The following is a 17,491-nucleotide window of genomic DNA, read 5'->3' as shown; positions in this document are numbered from 1 at the left end:
AGCAGCGCGCGCTGCTGGCTCCCGGCGGCGCTGCTGCTGCTGCTGCTGCGCTGCAGCGGCTGGCGCAGTGCGACCCGAAGCGCGAAGGCCTCTGCTGCTTGCTGCCGGACTTTTGCGACCCAAATGCAGATTGTTTTTCAGATGTTTCTCCAGAAAACTTCTTCGATTGGGCGCATGCAGTGCCGCGCTGCAGCTGCCGCTGGGGCTTTGCGGGCGACGGCCGCAGCAGCGGCAGCGGCTGCAGCAACGTCGACGAGTGCAGCACGGGAGCAGCAGGCTGTGAGCAGCTTTGCTTCGACTTGGCTCCTGGCTTTGCATGCGGCTGCTTCCCGGGCTTTCAGTTGCTGCCTAATGGCAAGCTTTGCCAGGATATCGACGAGTGCAGCAGCAGCAGCAGCAGCAGCAGCAGCAGCAACGGCGGCTGCCAGCACATCTGCACCAACCTCCTCGGGTCCTTCGCCTGCAGCTGCCTCCCTGGTTAGCAGCAGCAGCTGCAGCAGCAGCAGCAGGGGAGGGGAGGGGGGAGCGACGCTAGGGGGAGCAGGGGATGCAGGGGTAGAAGCTGCAGCAGCAGCAGCAGCAGCAGCAGCAGCAGCAGGGGAGGGGGAGGAGCGACGCTAGTTGTAGCAGGGGCGCAGGGGTAGAAGCAGCAGGGATAGAAGTTACAACAGCAGCAGCAGCAGCAGGATTAGAAGCAGGAGCAGCAGCAGTAGCAGAGATTAGAGACGGACCAGGCTCTTTTTTTGTTGCTGCTGCCCCTCTGGGCGCTCTTGTTGGCCCGTGCCGCCTTTGCCCTCCTGCTGCTTCACCCGCTGCTGCTGCTGCTGCTGCTGCTGCTGCTGCTGCTGCTGCTGCTGGTGGTTTGCAGGTTTCAAGCTTGCTGCGGACGGGCGCAGCTGCATCGAGGTGGACGCGTGCGCAGCAGCAGCAGCAGCAGCAGCAGCAGCAGCGCGGGGCCCCTGCCAGCACCAGTGCCACACGGAACTGGGCCTCTACCGCTGCAGCTGCCCCTCCGGGTTCAAATTGTCTCCGACAGATTTCGCTTCTTGCTTCGACAGAAATGAATGTCTGGAGGGTTTGGGCGACGGCCAGCCGGCCTGCAGCAGCGACGGCTCGCAGCGCTGCAGCAACTTCCCCGGCTCTTACAGCTGCTCCTGCGCGCCTGGCTACGCCCTCAAGGCCAGCAGCAGCAGCAGCAGCAGCAGCAGCAGCAGCAGCAGCAGCGGCGGCGGCGGCGGCGGCGGCGGCGGCGGCAGAGGAGGCGCGGCGGGGCCGCAGCAGCAGCTGCTGCAGCAGCAGCTGCAGCAGCTGCAGCAGCAGCAGCAGATCCACAACGCGCAGATGCGCCAGGACCCAACTGCCCCCAAGACACAGATGCTCCAAAGAAACGGGGTGCAGCAGCAGCAGCAGCAGCAGCAGCAGCAGCAGCACGGAGCCCAGCAGCTGTACCAGTTGCAGCAGCAACAGCTCCTCCAGCAGCAACAGGCCCAGCGCCAGCAGGCGCTTCTGCTGCAGCAGCAGCTGCAGCAGCAGCAACGCCTCCAGCAGCAGCAGAACGCTCCGCAGTCTGCGGCACTCCAGAGAACCCAAGACGCGACAGCTGCTATGCAGCAGCAACAACTCTTGCTGCAGCAGCAGCAGCTGCTGCAGCAGAGCTTGCGCCAGGCCCCCAACGCAAACCCACAGCAGCTTCAACAGCCAACGCAGCAACTCCTTCAGCAGCAACTGCAGCAGCAGCAACAACAGCCACAGCATCATGTACTGCAGCAAATGCAACCACAGACACAACAGCAACAAACAGCTCAGCAACAGCAGCCACAGCAACAGCTGCTGCAGCAGCAACTGCTGCAGCAGCAGCTCCAGCAGCAGCAGCTCCAGCAGCAGCAGCTCCAGCTCCTGCGACAGCAACAGCTTCTGCAGCAGCAACAACTGCAGCAGAAGCAGCCTCTTCAGCAGCAGCCTGCCCAGCAGCAGCAGCAGCAGCAGCAGCAGCAGCAGCAGCACGTGCACACCCGCGCAGCGCCATCCTTGCCTCTCAACAAGCCTCTGGCCCCCATTCTCAAGGACCCGCAGAATCTCATATTGCAGGAGCAGCAGCAGCTCATAATGCAGCAGCAGCAGGAGCTGCTGCGGCAGCAGCACCTGATAGATGAGAAGCTGACCCGGGAACGCTCGCAGAAGCCCCCGCAGCAGCCGCAGCAGCAGGTGCAGCAGCAGGTGCAGCAGCTGCAGCAGCAGCAGGTGCAGCAGCAGGTGCAGCAGCTGCAGCAGCAGCTGCAGCAGCAGCAAAGGGCTCCCGCGAGGCGGCTCTCTATAGAAAAGACAATCGAAAACATTGTGAAAGTTGCCTCACAAGGGAGCTCGGACTCTGGCAAGATCTACGGCAGCAGCAGCAGCAGCAGCAGCAGCAGCAGCAGCAGCAGCAGCAGCAAGGGAGAGGTGGATCCCGAGAAGCTGGCGCAGATGACGAAGCAATTCTTCACTGCAGCAGGAACAGCAAGTTCAGCTTTGGGCGCAATTAATGTGGTGACGGGGAACGCGCAGCTGCAGCAGCAGCAGCAGCAGCAGCAGCAGCAGCAGCGGATGATCGCAGCAAACTCGGCCCTTGCTGCCAAGATGGGCACTGCTGCTATGCGCTTCGTGCCCAGCGAGACCTACAGCCCAGAAGCCAAGCAGCTGCTGCTGCTGCAGCGCGAGCTGCTGCAGCAAATGTGCAGACCCAGAGACCCCCCAACCCCGCAGCAAGAACCAATTGTTTGCGAAGACATCGACGAGTGTGCTGCTGCTGCTGCTGCAGGACGCTCTGCCTGCCCCCACCAGGACCTTATTTGTGTCAACACCCCAGGTGAGTGCAGCAGCAGCAGCAGCAGCAGCAGCAGCAGCAGCAGCAGCAGCAGCGGCGGCGGCGGCGGCAGATGCAGCGCAGGAGCAGCAACGGCTGCAGCAGATACAGCAGCAGCAGCAGCAGCAGTTTCAGCTGCAGCAGCAGCAGCCACTGCGAGAGCGTGTTTTACCCCTCCTTTCGTGCATGCGTTTTTGTTTTTCTCTTTTCCTTTTTCTCCTTTCTATGTTTATTTATGTTGCTTCAGCTTCTGCCAGTACCTCTCTCAAATTGCTGCTGCTGCTGCTGCTGCTGCTGCTGCTGCTGCTGCTGCTGCTGCTGCTGCTGCTGCTGCTGCTGCTGCGTGTGCTGCTGCTGCTGCTGCTGCTGCTGCTGCTGCTGCTGCTGCTGCTGCTGTTTGTCCTGCTGTTGCCGCTGCGGCTGCTGCCGCTTGTCCTGCCGCTCTGCCGCTGCCGTTTGCGTCGCCGCTCTGCTGCCGCTGCTGCCCCTCCCGCTGCTGCTGCTGCCGCCCTGCTGCTGCTGCTGCTGCTGCTGCTGCTGCTGCTGCTGCAGCTGCCTGCCCGGCTTCGAGCTTTCCCAGGACGGCAGCTGCCAAGACGTGGACGAGTGCGCCTTGGGGCTGCATGCATGCGAACACTCCTGCGAAAACATTGTGGGGTCTTACCGCTGCGTGTGCAGTGTGGGGTGGGCAGCAGACCAGCAGCAGCCCTCGCGCTGCGTGGACATCAACGAGTGCAGCAGCAGCAGCAGCAACAGCTGCTCCCACTCCTGCGTCAACACTCTCGGATCTTACTTGTGTCAGTGCCCCAAGGGCCTCGAGCTTGCTGCAGACCTCAAGACCTGCAGGCAGCCCAAGAGCTGCCTCGAGGACCCCACCATCTGCACAGGTCCGCCGCCTCCTGCTGCTGCTGCTGCTGCTGCTGCTGCTGCTGCTGCTGCTGCTGCTGCTGCTGCTGGGGCTGGGGGTGCAGCCCCCGCGGCTTTCGTTGGCGTTGCGGCTGCGGCCGCAGCTGCTCCCGCTGCTGCTCCCGCGCTCCCCCGCTCCCTGCGCCCCCACTCCCTGCTGCTGCTGCTGCTGCTGCTGCTGCTGCTGCTGCTGCTGCTGCGTGTGGGCACTCGCAGGCGACTACGTGTGTGCGCGAGACCCCCCCACGGGCCAGTGGGTCTGCCGCTGCCCCGAGGGCTTCGTACCCTCGGGGGGCCCCTCGGGGGGCCCCTCCCAGGGGGCCCCCCAGTGCGAAGATGTGGACGAGTGCCTGCAGGGCTTTCCCCAGAGGGGCCTCAACCCCTGCCCGGACCCCCTGCGGTGGGCTTTTGCCTTTTGCTGCTGCTGCTGCTGCTGCTGCGGCTGCTGCTGCTGCAGTTGCTGCTGCTGCTGCTGCTGCTGCTGCCGCTAATGGTGGTGGCGGCGCTGCTGCTGGTAATGTCGCCGCTGCTGCTGCTGGTAATGTTGCCGCTGCTGCTGCTGCTGGTAATTCTGCTGCTGCTGCTGCTGCTGCTGCTGCTGCTGCTGCTGCAGGCCTTGCTGCCTGAACATCACTGGAGGCTTTCAGTGCCTTGCTATGAGGCGCCGGGCCCTCCTGGACCCCCGCACGCTTTCTTGCGAGGCCCCCAGCTTTGCCTTTAGCCCTTACAGAATTGCCTCTGCAGCTACCGAGCAGTGACCTAAACCCTAAACCCTAAACCCTAAACCCTAAACCCTAAACCCTAAACCCTGAAGCTTAAGACAAGGACACCGCCTGGGGAGCGGCAGACCCAGGCACCTCTCAGTAGCCCCCTCGGGGGCCTCCAAAGGGCCCCTAAGGGGCCCAGGAGGCCCCATGGGGGCCTCCTAGGGGCCCCCGGGGGCTCCCTAGGGGGCCCCCGGAGCCCCCCTAGGGGGCCCCTGGGGGCCCCCGGGGCCCCTTAGGGACCCTCAGGGGAGTCCCTAGGGCCAAGCAGGGGCCCCAAAGGGGGCCCCCGTGGGCCCAGTGCAGAAGCTGCTCAATGAAGGGGATTTATAGAAAACACTTATTTGGGCAAATAGAGGGTTGGGCTGTACGTACACCTGAAATGCCCACGAAAAAGCCCCAAATTGAGTGCATGCAGCTGCATGCAACTGCATGCAACTGCAAGCAACTGCACACAGCAGGGGGCCCCACAGGGCAGGGCAATGCGGGGGGCAACAGGGGCCCTTAGGGGCCTCCGGGGGCCCCCAGGGGCCCCGGAGGCCCCTACAGGGCCCTTGGCTCTCTGCGGGGCCTCAGGGGGCCCACAGAGCCCTGTGGAGCCCCAGGGGCCCCCAAAGTCCCCAGCTGGATCTTTGGCCCCCTGTGGGGGCCCCGGGGCCCCCGAGGCCTCTCCCTGAAGCCCTAGGGGCCCCCTGAGAAAGGCCTGGGGCCCCTAAGTGTGCCTGGAGTTTGGTAGAGAAAGAAAGACTAGAGAAAGAGTTTAAGGGGGCCCTTTGGGCCCCCAAGTCTCCTTTGCTCTTTCTTTATTTTTGTCTTTTGAAGCATTTCATAAAAAGGCCTGAAACATATGCAGCTGCAAAGGGGGCCCCCGCCAAGGGGGCCCCCAGGCCATCTTCTCTTCCCTTATACCTAATAGTTAATACCCACAGCCCCTCTTGCCGCCTGGGGGCCCCCTCAGTCTTTGGCTGTTTCCAGGGCCCTTGAGGATCCCTTTGGGCACTTTAGGGGGCCCCTCAAGAGCTGTGGAGGGCCCCCGAGGAGAGTTTGCTTAAAGGGGGCCCCGGAGAGCTGTAAGGGGCCCCTGAAGGGGCCCCTTGCAGCCCTTCAGGGCCCCTCTTTGGGTCTAAGGGGGCCCCCTAAACCTATGGAGGGCCCCTTGGGGCCCCTTCAGCCCCCTGTGGTTCCTAGACGGCTCCCCTTGGGGGCCCCTTGGGGGCCCCTTGGGGGCCCCTTTGGGGCCCCTTGGGGGCCCCTTGGGGGCCCCCTGGACCCCATAGACACCCTAGAGAGCTCTCCTTGAAGCTCCCGCGATTAGCTAAAAGCCTTGCAAAGAGAAAGAAGGCCTTGGCTTTAAAAAGAGACATCTGTAGGGCCTTTTTCAAAAAGCTGAAGAGCCTTTAGGGCCCTCCCAGAGGCCCCAGTCTAGGGGCCCCTCCCGCGGGCCTTTTAGCCCAGGGGCCCACTTCAGGGGCCCCCCTCATTAGACTGTAGCTTGTGGGGGCCCCCTGGGGGCCCCAGCTGGGCCCCAGCTGGGTGCCTCCCGCTAGGGGCCCCCCGGGGGCCCTAGTTGGGCCCCCCGTTTCAGGGGCCTCTTGGGGGCCCCAGCTGGGCCCCCGGACAGGCAGGCTGTGGGGCAAAGGGGGCCCCCACGAGCCTTTCTGGCTGGGGAACCCAAGTCAAGGCCAAGGGGGTAGTATGAGGGGCCCAGCTGGGGCCCCCAGGGTGCCCCTAGAGTGGGGGGCCCCAGCTGGGGCCCTGGGCCCCCCCACTCTAGGGGCCCCAGCTGGGGCCCCCAGGGGGCTCCTAGAGTGGGGGGCCCCAGCGGGGGCCCCCAGGGGGCCCCTAGAGTGGGGGGCCCCAGCTGGGGCCCCCAGGGGGCCCCTATTGAGGGGGGCCCCCCTGGGGAGCAGCTAGCCAGGGGTGGGCCAAAGCCTGCTGCGCTGTGAGTCTCTTGAAAGGATTTAGTTGGAGGAGAGAAGCCAAGAAGTCGCGGCAGTGCAGCGAGATGGGGGGCAGGTGCAGCAGCAGCAGTTCGCCTGCGAGACGCGCGCCAAACCCTAAACCCTAAACCCTAAACCCTAAACCCTAAACCCTAAACCCTAATCCTAGGGCCTCGCTAGCTAGCAGCAAGCGCCCGACCCAAACCCTAGAAGGTGTGCTGTGGAGGCCCCCAAGGGCCCCTGCAAACGTCAGCAAAGGCTAGGGGCCCCTGGGGGCCCCTAGAAAGAGAAAAGCCCGCAAAGGGGGCCCCTGTGTACCCACCTATGAGGCCCCGCCGCGCCAAAAGGGCCCCCAAGGCCTCTCTTGAGTTCGCCACGAAGGGGGGGGCCCCCAAAAGCAGGTGCAGCGCCAGCACTGCAACACGCCACATGTCCGCTGCAGCAGCAGCAGCAGCAGCAGCAGCAGCAGAAGCAGCAGCAGCAGCAGTAGCGGTGGCAGCGTCGGGGGGGGATGCAGTCTCAGGAGCTCCAGGGCGGCCGGCAGCAACTGCATCAGCTTCAGCAGCAGCGCCTGCAGCGTCGTCACTAGCAGCAGCAGCAGCTGCAGCAGCAGCAGCAGCAGCAGCAGCAGCAGCAGGGCTGGCGAGCTCCTCGGGAGCAAGGTAAGCCAGCGGGAGGCCCTGAGGCGAGTCTGCTGAGGGCCCCTGCTGCGCTGCTGCGGCGGGGGCCCCCAGCAGCGCAGCAGGGGGCCCCCCGGGGCGGCGCAGCAGGGGGGCCCCCAGAGGGTACTGAAAGGAAGGCCTGTACTGCAGCGCAGCAGGGGGCCCCTGGCCTTTTTGCTGCTGCTTGAAGAAGCAAGAGGCCCTCGGAAGGGCCAAAGCAATTCCGCCGTTGGCTCTTTGATAAATGGCATCTGCGGTGAGGCTGAGGGGCCCCCGGCGCTGCTGCTGCTGCTGCGGCTGCTGCTGCAGCAGCAGCACCGCCTGCAGCACCTGCTGCAGCAGCAACTTCACTGCTGCTTCACTCAACCCACACCCCCTGTGGGGCGGCAGCAAAGCTGCCAGCTTCTTTGCTGGAGGCAGCAGCCACTCCCGGAAGATGTACAGACACTCCGAGTCTTGGTAGACTGCATGCAGCTGCAGCAGCAGCGGGGAGTTCAGCAGCACGGGGGGCCCCGCAGCAGCTGCGGGGCCCCCGGCCACCCCCCGCTGCTGCTGCTGCTGCTGCTGCTGCTGCTGCTGCTGCTGCTGCTGCTGCTGCTGGTTCTGCTGCTGCTCCTTGTCGGGGCCTAGACGGAACACAACGCTCACAGGAGTCTGGGCGCTGGGCTCACTTGCTAGTTGCTGCTGCAGAAGCATCAGCTGCTGCTGCTGCTGCTGCTGCTGCTGGTTAGGGCTGAGATGAAAGATAACCCTGACGGGAGTCTGGGCCGTGGGGCCCTGTGCCAGCTGCTGCTGCTGCAGCAGCTGTTGAGGCTGCAGCAGCTGCTGAGGCTGCTGCGGCAGCAGTTGCTGCTGCTGCTGCTGACCATTGTTTAGACCAGAGGCAACACTTGTGGGTGACTGAGTATAAAGCCATGGTGCTAGCTGCTGCTGCGCAGACGGCTGCTGCTGCAGCAGCTGCAGCAGCTGTGGTTGCTGTGCCAGCTCTACCTGCGGGTAGAGCTGCTGCAGCTGCTGTAGCTGCTGCAGCTGCTGTAGCTGCTCCAGCTGCTGCAGCTCTGGCTGCTGCAGCTGCAGTTGCTGCAGTTGCTGCAGCTGCTGCAGCTGCTGCAGCTCTGGCTGCAGTCCCAGTTGCATCTGGGGCTGGAGTTGTTGCAGCTGCTGCAGCTGCTGCAGCAGCTGCTCCTGCGTCAGAGGTGTTTGCGGCTGCTGCCACAGCTGCTGCTGCTGCTGGTAGAAGGCGTCTAAAGAGGCTGCTGCTGCTGCGGGCTGCTGCCAGCAGAATAGATTGCTGCTGCTGCTGCTGCGCCTTGAAGACCCGCTTGGGGCCCCCGGGGCCCCTAAGTATTCATTTGAAGCTCCAAGCTGGAAGACCCCGGTTTCCATTTGGTCTTCCTGCTGCTCTTGCTGCTGCTGCTGCTGCTCCTCCTCCTGTTGCTGCTGCTGCTGCTCCTCCTCCTCTTGGTATTCCTGCTGCTCCTGCTGCTCCTGCTGCTGCTCGGGCTGCAGCTGCTGCAACTGCTTCAGCTGCTGCTGCTGCTGCTGCTGCTGCTGCGCGTCCTGGCTGTGGGAGGCGCGCTTGGCAGCAGCCAGCAGCAGCTGCCTCCTCCTTTCCCCTGGAGTGGGTACGAAAAGAAGACCCGCGCAGCAGCACTCAATTTTGGCAACTCCTGCGAAGGGAAGGGGGCCCCTCGAGAGGCGCCGGGGGGCCCCCCAGCTGTGGGGGGCCCCCCAGCCGTGGGGGGCCCCCCAGCTGTGGGGGGCCCCCCTGTTGGGGGCCCCCCGCGCGGGGGGCCCCCGCCCGGGAGGGCACAGCTGCACGAGGCCCGAAGTGTGGGGCCGCGAAAGGGCCACGAGGCCCTCGGCCAGGGCCAGCCAGGGGGCCCCCGGGGCCCCCCTGGGTCTGCAGCTAACAGCAAACTTTAGAGTCACGCTGTTTGCTGCTGCTGCTGCTCCTGCAGCCACCTGCAGCGGGAGGTACAGCCGCAGCGGGGGCAGCGCAGCAACAGGCAGCTGCAGCAGCAGCTGCTGCGGCTCCCGCACAGCCCGGTGGCTCCCCAGGGGGGCCCCCGCGGGCTCGAGGCCCTCCACGCTGCAGAAGGTCATATCGGGGGCCCAAGTACCCAGTCCAGGGGCCCCCAGGGGGCCTCGGGGGCCCCCCGGGGGGCCCCTGCGGCCGTCGGAGGGGCCCCTGGGGCCCCTGGAGGGCTCCCGGGGGCCCCCGGGGGGCCCCCCGGAGCTCCCTGGGGGCCCCTTCGCCGCCTTTTCAGGGGGCCCCCCGGGGGGCCCCCTGGGACTCGAAAGGGGACTGTTTTCTGGGGGAGAAGGAAATCTAATGCGCCCCTTTTTGAGAGCGGAAAGGGCCTTTTTAATGCGGCTTCTTGCCCCCTGCCAGGCACAAAGACCTGTCTTGGCCTGGGGGGGCAAAGCCTTGAGAAGGGCCCCCGCAGAAGCCTCGGGGGCCCCCGGGGGCCCCCCTGCGAGGCTGGCCTCCAAAGACACAGCCAAAAGCCAGTCTCTGGGGTCACTTGGGGGCCCCTGCTGCAGCAAAGGCGAAGCTGCAGGCAGCAGCAGGGGCCCCTGGTCGTGGGGGGGGCTGGGGGCCCCCCGTGCCCCCCGGGGGGGGCCCCCCAGGGGCCCCCGCGGGTCGGGGGCCCCCAGCTGCGCCCAGCGGTGGCTGTGGCTGCTGCGCTGCTGCTCAGGGGCCCCCAGCAGCAACTTGTGTCTCTCCCAAACCCTTAAGGCCTCCTTTAAAAGAGACAGACGCAGCCGCAAGTCCAAACAAGAAAACTCCACCACACAAATGGCCACTTCTTGGGGGCCCCCCCGGTGGCTGCTGCGGCGCAGGCGCGCAGCAGCGAGGGGGGCCCCCGGGGGGGCCAGGGGGCCCCTCAGGGGGGGGGGCCCCCCGGGGGGCCCCCTGGGCTTCAGGGGAAAGGAGAGGCCCCCTTTTGAAAAAAGATGCAAAGAAGGAACTGTGGGAAGAAAGTGTTTAAGCCCGGGGGCCCCCCTTGCCTCTTTGTGTCTGTGTTTGTGGCTGTCGAGATCCTCTCGCGCTGCAGCTGCAGAGGCAGCAGCAGCTTCTAGCTGCTGCTGCTGCTGCAGCTGCTGCTGCTGCTGCAGCAGCAGCTGCTGCTGCGCACTCGAGGGGGTCACCCACTCGGGCTGGGGCCTCCCCCGCCCCACCAGAAAGCCCACAAAACGCTCATAGCGGTCATCTCGGGGGCCCCACAGGGGCCCCCTCAGGGGCCCCTGGCCCCCGCAGGACTCTAAAAACTGAATGAGGGACTGCACAGAGCCTTTGGTGCGGGGCGGGGGGGGCGGCCGGGGCTTGGGGGGCCCCCTGGGGGCCCCCAGGCCCCGGGGGCCCCCCGGGGCCCCCGGGGCCCCCGGGGCCCGCGGGGCCCCCGGGGCCCCCGGGGCCCCGCGCACTGCCGCGGGGCTGGACATCCGAGGCCAAGGTGCTGCCTGGGGGAGTCAAGCCAGCTGCATGCGGGCAGCAGCAGGGGCCCCCAGGCGGCCTGGGCGGGGCCCCGGGGCCCATAGAGAGGGGCTCTGGGGGGCCCCTGGCCGGGCCTGCGGGGGCCCTTGAGGCCCTCGAGGCTGCAGAAGACGCAGAAGAAAGAAAATGAAGGAAAAGAGGTGAATAGGGGGGGCGCGCTGAGGTGTACAGACAGCTCGCGGCGCGGCGCCGCGATGGACTGCGACCTGCGAGCGAGGGGGAGGGCTGAGTGGGGACTTTTGAGGCCAAGAGCTCTGCATAACTCAGAAACAATTAAATATATTCAAGAGATTGCATTTTTGGAGGCTGTTTTGGGCAACAAACGCGGGCTGCGGCTCAGACAGCAGATCTTCGGCTGCGCCGCCTCGCGGGCGGACGGAGCGTCGTCCGGGCCGCGGGTTTGAGGAACGTGTCCCGTCAAAAAGGCTTTTTTAATGCAAATAATGTTATTAAATTTAAAAAGATTGAAAATTGAGCTTAAAACGAAGTAAAACTGCATTCATTTTGTCGAGAGCCCCCGTGACCACCGAGACCACTCGGCTGTACGTACACCTGGGCTCTGCAGAGTCGATTGCACGGCGGCTGTACGGACAGCCGCGCGTCTTTCTGTGGGTTCTTCTTTCGATTTTTCAATTTAAAAAGATATATTTCTTCATTTTATTTTAAATCTCTGGAGTTTTTCCCGTTTTCACCGGGAGATTCGGCGCCGCGCCGCCCTTTTGCCGCGCCCAGCTGTCTAGCTGCGAGGACCCGGAACCCCAAACCCTAAACCCTAAACCCTAAACCCTCGACCGCTGGCCGCGAATCCTTTCCAAGGGCCCCAAAATCTTTGCAGCGCTCTTCCCTATCATACGATTTAGGGTTTGGCGCCGAGGGTTTAGGGTTTGGAAGCGGCGCGTCGGCGCAGCCCGCGCCTCCCCCCTGTCTGTACAGCTGAAACCTCCGCTCTTTTTCATTTTTTTTTATTTCTCTAAAATGTACCAACAGCAGCAAAACCCTTTGCCCCTCAACTCCCCCTCAGCAGCAGCTGCTGCAGCTCTGCTGCGGCCTCGCAAGAATTCGCACCGAGACGCCCTCCAGCAGCAGCAGCAGCAGCAGCAGCAGCAGCAGCAGCAGTTTTTCAGTGTCCCGTCGTCGCCGGCGACGCCTGCGCCCGCGCCCTCAGCAGCAGCAACAGCAGCAGCAGCAGCAGCAGCAGCAGCAGCAGCAGCAGCGGAAGCAGCGGGCGCCTCCACGCTCATGGGGCCCCCACAAAGCAGCAGCAACTCGGGGGGCCCCTCGGAGGCCCCCAGCCTTCCTGCTGAACTCGTAACTGCTGCTCGCTGCTGGCAGCAGCAGCAGCGGGAGTGGCAGGAGCGCTATCACCAGTGGCTGCTGCAGCAGGGGCTGTGGGAGACGCAGCAGCAGCAGGGCGCGGGGGGCCCCCTGCTGCAGGGGCCCCTGCTGCAGGGGGCCCCCGGGGGGCCCCTGCTGCAGGGGGCCCTCGGGGGGCCCCTGCTGCAGGGGGCCCTCGGGGGGCCCCTGCTGCAGGGGGCCCTCGGGGGGCCCCTGCTGCAGGGGCCCCTGCAGGACCGCGGGCTGCAGCAGCTGCAGGTGCTGCCGCGCAGCAGCACATTTGCTTCTGGGGCTTTGTTGACTTTGCTGCGGAAGGGTTTGGGGCTGGGCCGGAGAGCAGCAGCAGCAGCAGCAGCAGGCACGCTGCAGCAAACCAAGACTCGGCTGCTGCCAGCAGCAAAGAAGCTGGCGGGGGGGCTGCGGGGCCTCACAAAGAGAAAAGAGACTAACAAAAAAGGGACACTTGAGGAGGAAGTGCTGCAGCAGCAGCAGCAGCTTTTGCTGCTGCGCCTGCACGAGCAGCGCCTCGCTGAAAACCAGCTCCTGCAGGCGCACCTGCAGCAGCAGCAGCAGCAGCAGCAGCAGCTGTTGCTGCAGCAGCAGCAGCAGCAGCAGCACGTTGATGCGACGTGGGAGCAACCCCTAGCTGAGGCTGAAGAGGAGCTGGCGAGCGCTTCAGAGCCCGACCTGCCTGCTGCTGCTGCTGACCCCCAGCAGCAGCAGCAGCAGCAGCAGCAGCAGCAGCAGCTAAAACGCTGCAGCCTGGCAGCAGAAGAAGCCCCTGAAGTCCCCAGCCACCTCAGCCAATCTATAGACTGGATTGTGGAGGTGGGGCTTAATGCTGAGGCTCGTGCTGCTGCTGCTGCTGCGCTGCAGCGGCGGGAGCAGCAGAAGCGGCGGTCGCCGCAGCAGAAGCAGCTGCCGCAGCCGCGGCTGAAGCCGAAGCAGCAGCAGCAGCAGCAGCAGCAGCAGCAGCAGCAGGGGAAAAGACACAGCAGCTCCCCGTCGAGAGGCAGCAGCATTGCCACTTGCTGCGACTCTTCTTTTGCTGCTGAAGAAACTGTAGAAGCACCAGCAGCAAGCAGCAGGGCTTTGGAGCAGCAGGCGCTGCAGCAGTCGCTGCTGTCAGTTTCTTCAAAAGCTAAGAACAGCAGCAGCAGCAGCAGCAGCAAACAAAAGCTGAGGGGCTCCGCAGCAGCAAAACGCAGCCACAGGAGACGCAGGAGCAGCACGCACAAGGACTGCGTCCTCCAGGACTGTCCGCTGCACTGCAGCAGCAGCAGCAGCAGCAGCAGCGGCTGCTGCAGCTGCAGCCACGAGGAAGAGCTGCTCTCAGACAGCAGCAGCAGCAGCAGCAGCAGCAGCTACTTGGCCAGCCGGCTGCAGACCCTGCGGAGACTGCGTGCTGCAGCAGCAGCAGCAAAAAGGAGACAGTTGCTGCTGGCAAGAAGAAAAGCAGCAGCAGCAAAAAGAGAAGAACTCTGCTACGGAGAAATAAACTTTGATGTGGCAATCTAGGAAATTAAAAAGACAAAAATAAAAAAAGAAAAGGAAATTAAAAAAGACAAAAGAAGATAAAATAAAAAAGAATAAACTAAATTTAAAAAAGAATTAAAAAAAGAAACACGACAGAAGAAGGGCAAAAAGAAGATCAACAGAAGACAAAATGAGAGGAAATAAAAAGGAAATAAACCCTAAACCCCAAACCCTAAACCCTAAAAGAGAGCTTCAGCAGCAACAAGACTCGAAGAGAAAGAATAAACAAAAGAAACAAAAAAAAGACAAAAAGAAAATTGGATAAATTAAAAAGACAAAAAGGATTATATTTTATTTTTAATATTTAAAAAAAATATATTATTTTCTGCTGCAGACTTTTTGAATGTATTAATGCAATATAATATTTATGTCTAATTATTTGCAAATAAAAATATGTCAGCAGCAAAATTTGCATTTATTTATTATTTATATCCATAATATATTTACTAAGCTTTGTATGCATTTGTGTAGACAAACTATGCATGCACTGAAGCACTAGGGTTTAGGGTTTAGGGTTTAGGGTTTAGGGTTTAGGGTTTGCAAGTGTGGTGCCAGTTTAAAGGCCTTTCGCGCACTGAAGGCTCTGCACGTTTAATGAAACTTTAGATTTTAAATTTATAAACTTTTAAATCAAAATAAATTAAACTTCTGTCAAAGTCTTCACATATATATATATATATACATCTACATAAATATATATATATATACATATATATATACTATATATAAATAACTATACATATATATATACATATATATAAGTATACATATATTTATATATTATATATATATATATATATGAATGTATATAGATACGTAGATAGATATATATATATATATATATATAATATATATATATATATACAGAGGCAAATAGCAATAAAACTATATATTTTATAAATATAAATGCATGCATTTTCCTTTATGTACTTACACTCAGTTCCCTCTAAGTGACCTGTACAGACACCCCAAAAGGCCTCTTTCGAGGCCCCTTGGGCCCCCAAACTCGGGGGGCCCCCCTGGGGTTCTAGACTTACTGGGGGCCCCCAGACCTTCTGGGGGCCCCTAGACTTACTGGGGGCCCCCAGACCTTCTGGGGGCCCCTAGACTTACTGGGGGCCCCTAGGCCTTCTGGGGGCCCCTAGACTTACTGGGGGGCCCTAGACCTTCTGGGGGCCCCTTGGGTCTCTAGACCTCAGAGGGGGCCCCCTGGGGCCTCCAGAGTTCCCAAGTGCCCCTCTGGGGCCCTAAAGCAGGCTGGCTGTGGGGCCCAGGCCCTTGAGGCTGCCAGGGGGGCCCCCAGGTCTCCTTAGGGCCCCGACAGGGGGGCCCCCAGGACTCCTGAGGGCCCTGGGGGCCCCCCGGGGCAGCAGACCTTGGGGGCCTCTTCTGGGGTCTTAGGGGGGCCCCAGGGGCCCCTCGTCTTCGGGGCCCCTGGCTGTCTGGGCGGCAGCAAAGATGTTTAGGCTTATTCAAAGAAACTGAGTTCTTATTTTTGTTGTTTTTTAAAAAAGAATAAAAAAGTCTGGAAAGCAAAGAAAAGGTCTTAGCTAAGAATGCTTCTTTCGTGGCTGCGCCTAAGGCCCTGGGGTGTACGTACACCCCAATGTGTCTCGCTGCAGCAGCGCTTTCAGGTGTACGTACACCCCAGGGCTCTGTTTGCATGCAGCAGCAGCCCGTGCGCTTGCTGCTCCATTCTGCTTTGTCTTTTGCTGCTGAAGTGCAGCAGCAATTAACGCAAAACAGGCGAGTTTGTCCCCCGGGGCCCCACAGCAGCAGCAGCAACTGGGGGCCCCACAGCAGCAGCAGCAAATGGGGGCCCCCCAGACGCAAGGGGGGCCCCCTGCTTGCGCTGAGCAGCCTTTAGGGGGCCCCAAGGGCCCCACACAAATCTGGGGGCCCCCAGAACCCCCGAGACCCTTTGGGGCCCCCAGTGGACTCGCTAGGGGCCCCCAAGTGCCTTTGGGGAGGCACTTGGGGCCCCAAAATAAAGCCAAGAAAAAGCAGCAAAAGAAAACAATGAAAGACATTGAAAGAGGGGCCCCCTGCTTGACGCGGGGGGCCCCCAACCAGATGCAGCGGCTGGGGCCCCTCAGAAACTCTGGGGGCCCCTGCACACAACCTCACGCCCCAGGGGGCCCCGGGGGGGCCCCCAAGGGGGCCCCGGGGGGGCCCCCAAGGGGGCCCCGGGGGGGCCCCCAGGGGGGCCCCCAAGGGGCCCCAAGAGTCTCTTAATCTGATTTGTTCGTCTCTTTTCGTTGTTGCTTCTTCTTCGGACTGTGAGGCTTCTTGCCAGGAACTAGTGCTTGCTTCTTCTGCTTAGGTGGCTTCTGCTGCTGCTGCTGCTGCTGCTGCTGCTGCTGCTGCTTCTTCTTCTTCAAAGGGCCCCCTGTCTCTGCCTCGCCCTTGGCTTGGGGCTGGTCCTGGGGCTGCCTCTGCATGCGCTGCTTCTTCAATGGGGGCCCCCCTTCTTCTTCTTGGGTCTTTTCTTCCTTTTGGGGGCCCCCGGGTTTCCTGAAGGGGCCCCTTTCTTTTTGCTGCTGCCTCTCTTCTCTTCTTCGCTTCTTCCCAGACCCCTTGGGCCCTTTCTTTTCCTTCTGTACCCTTTTGGGGGCCCCCCTAGAAGCGCCATTCGGGGCCTCCTTCCCCTTGGGGGCCCCCTTGCGGGGGTCCCCCTTGGGGGCCCCCTGGGGGGCCCCCTTGGGGGCCCCCACCACTGCCTCTCCTTCTCCTTCTTCGCTGTCCTGGGCCTCCTGCATGCAGCAAAAGCCCAAAAGCCCCAAAGTGGTGGTAAGCAGCAAACTGGGGGCCCCCAAAGGGAGGCGCAGCCAGGGGCCCCCAAGAGGGTCCTCTACTGGCGGCGGCGGTATCCAGGGGCCCCCCAGGGGGCCCCCGGGGGCCCCCCAGGGGCCCCCCAGGGGCCCTCGAGGGCCCCCAAGAACCCCACGCGCCTCTAATAGGAAACCTGGGGCCCCCAAAGTCACCAACAGCCCTCAGGGGCCCCTTGGAGGCCTCTGCGCGCTCTTTAAAGACCCTTGGGGGCCCCCTAGGGGCCCCTTGGGGGCCCCTAGGGGCCCGTAGGGGGCCCGTAGGGGGCCCCTAGGGGCCCCTAAAGGCCCTTTGGGTACTTTAAAAATGCCCAAGAAAGGCTACAGAGGAAACGGGGCCAGCAGTGGGCGGCTTGAGGAGACAGGGGGGGCCGAAAGCAAAACCCTAAACCCTAAACCCTAAACCCTAAACCCTAAATTTTGCTGCTTACCTCATTTTCCTCGTCTTTAAACTCGAGAAAATCTTCAGTCACGGATTTGTCGTTCCACTTCTCCGCGCCCCACACCTGAAGGTAAAGGAGAGGAAGCAAACACAAAGCAGCCAGTGCTGCTGCTGCCGCTGCTGCTGTTGCTGCTGCTGCTGTTGCTGCTGCTGCTGTTGCTGCTGCTGCTGTTGCTGCTGCTGCTGTTGCTGCTGCTGCTGTTATTGCTGGGCGCTGTCTTTCCGGCGTTTCTTCTGCTGCTGCTGCTGTTATTGGTGGCTGCAAGTTGCTGCCGTGGCAGCTTCTGCTGCTGTCGCTGCTACTGTTGCCGCGGCTCTGCCGCTGCCGCTGCTGCTGCTGCTGCTGCTGCTGCTGCTGCTGCTGCTGCTGCTGCTGCTGCTGCTGCTGACCTTGACGTAAGGGTTCGTTTTGCTTCTGTCTTTCTTGATTCTTTGGGGTTTGTCGTTGGAAAGCTTTTTGAGTTTTGCAACAAAAAAGCCATCCATGTTGTTGACATGCGGATACACCCGACGCGCATGCAGCCCCAAAGAAGGGTGAAAGTGCTGCCCCCTGAAGGAGGACAGCGCGGGGCTCCCCACAGCAACGCCTGCGCAGCAGCAGCAGCAGCAGCAGCAGCAGCAGCAGCAGCAGCAGCAGCAGCAGCGGGGTGCACGACGGCTCGCGGAGAGGCCCTCGCGGCAGCGAGGGCCCCAGCAGAGAGAGGCGCGGAAATGCCGGGGGCCTCTGCGCCTCA

The 17,491-nt window shown here is 62.3% G+C and overlaps 5 protein-coding genes across 5 annotated transcripts in view; 2 read left to right on the top strand and 3 right to left on the bottom strand.

Moving 5' to 3' along the window:
• Window positions 1–123: 123 nt before the first annotated feature.
• ENH_00068290 (fibrillin-2 precursor, putative) lies at window positions 124–2,849 on the top strand (the record flags this gene model as incomplete). Its single annotated transcript, XM_013582431.1, has 4 exons — window positions 124–279; window positions 342–477; window positions 869–2,711; window positions 2,798–2,849. 4 exons carry the CDS (start codon window positions 124–126, stop codon window positions 2,847–2,849), a joined length of 2,187 nt encoding a protein of 728 aa, XP_013437885.1.
• A 236-nt stretch (window positions 2,850–3,085) lies between these two features.
• ENH_00068280 (hypothetical protein) lies at window positions 3,086–4,664 on the bottom strand (the record flags this gene model as incomplete). The annotated part of the gene is made up of 3 exons (XM_013582430.1): window positions 3,086–3,461; window positions 3,719–4,507; window positions 4,606–4,664. The coding sequence occupies 3 exons, from the start codon at window positions 4,662–4,664 to the stop codon at window positions 3,086–3,088; spliced, it is 1,224 nt and encodes a 407-aa protein (XP_013437884.1).
• A 1,729-nt stretch (window positions 4,665–6,393) lies between these two features.
• On the bottom strand, window positions 6,394–10,564 carry ENH_00068270 (hypothetical protein; the record flags this gene model as incomplete). Its single annotated transcript, XM_013582429.1, has 2 exons — window positions 6,394–6,548; window positions 6,775–10,564. The coding sequence occupies 2 exons, from the start codon at window positions 10,562–10,564 to the stop codon at window positions 6,394–6,396; spliced, it is 3,945 nt and encodes a 1,314-aa protein (XP_013437883.1).
• A 1,027-nt stretch (window positions 10,565–11,591) lies between these two features.
• On the top strand, window positions 11,592–13,469 carry ENH_00068260 (hypothetical protein, conserved; the record flags this gene model as incomplete). The annotated part of the gene is made up of 1 exon (XM_013582428.1): window positions 11,592–13,469. The coding sequence occupies one exon, from the start codon at window positions 11,592–11,594 to the stop codon at window positions 13,467–13,469; it is 1,878 nt and encodes a 625-aa protein (XP_013437882.1).
• A 2,249-nt stretch (window positions 13,470–15,718) lies between these two features.
• Window positions 15,719–17,491, bottom strand: part of ENH_00068250 (hypothetical protein) — a gene marked incomplete at both ends in the record, with an annotated part of 1,982 nt that continues 209 nt past the window's right edge. The window contains 2 exons of the mRNA XM_013582427.1: window positions 15,719–16,240; window positions 16,747–17,147. Coding sequence (XP_013437881.1) covers window positions 15,719–16,240; window positions 16,747–17,147 — 923 coding nt within the window. The remainder of the gene's footprint in view (window positions 16,241–16,746; window positions 17,148–17,491) is intronic.

This window comes from Eimeria necatrix, genomic scaffold (assembly GCF_000499385.1).
Source record: "Eimeria necatrix Houghton genomic scaffold, Enh_scaff642, whole genome shotgun sequence".
NCBI classification, from domain to species: Eukaryota; Apicomplexa; class Conoidasida; order Eucoccidiorida; family Eimeriidae; genus Eimeria; species Eimeria necatrix.
Note: the sequence above shows the minus strand (reverse complement) of the source record. Positions and strands in the feature narration are given on the sequence as shown.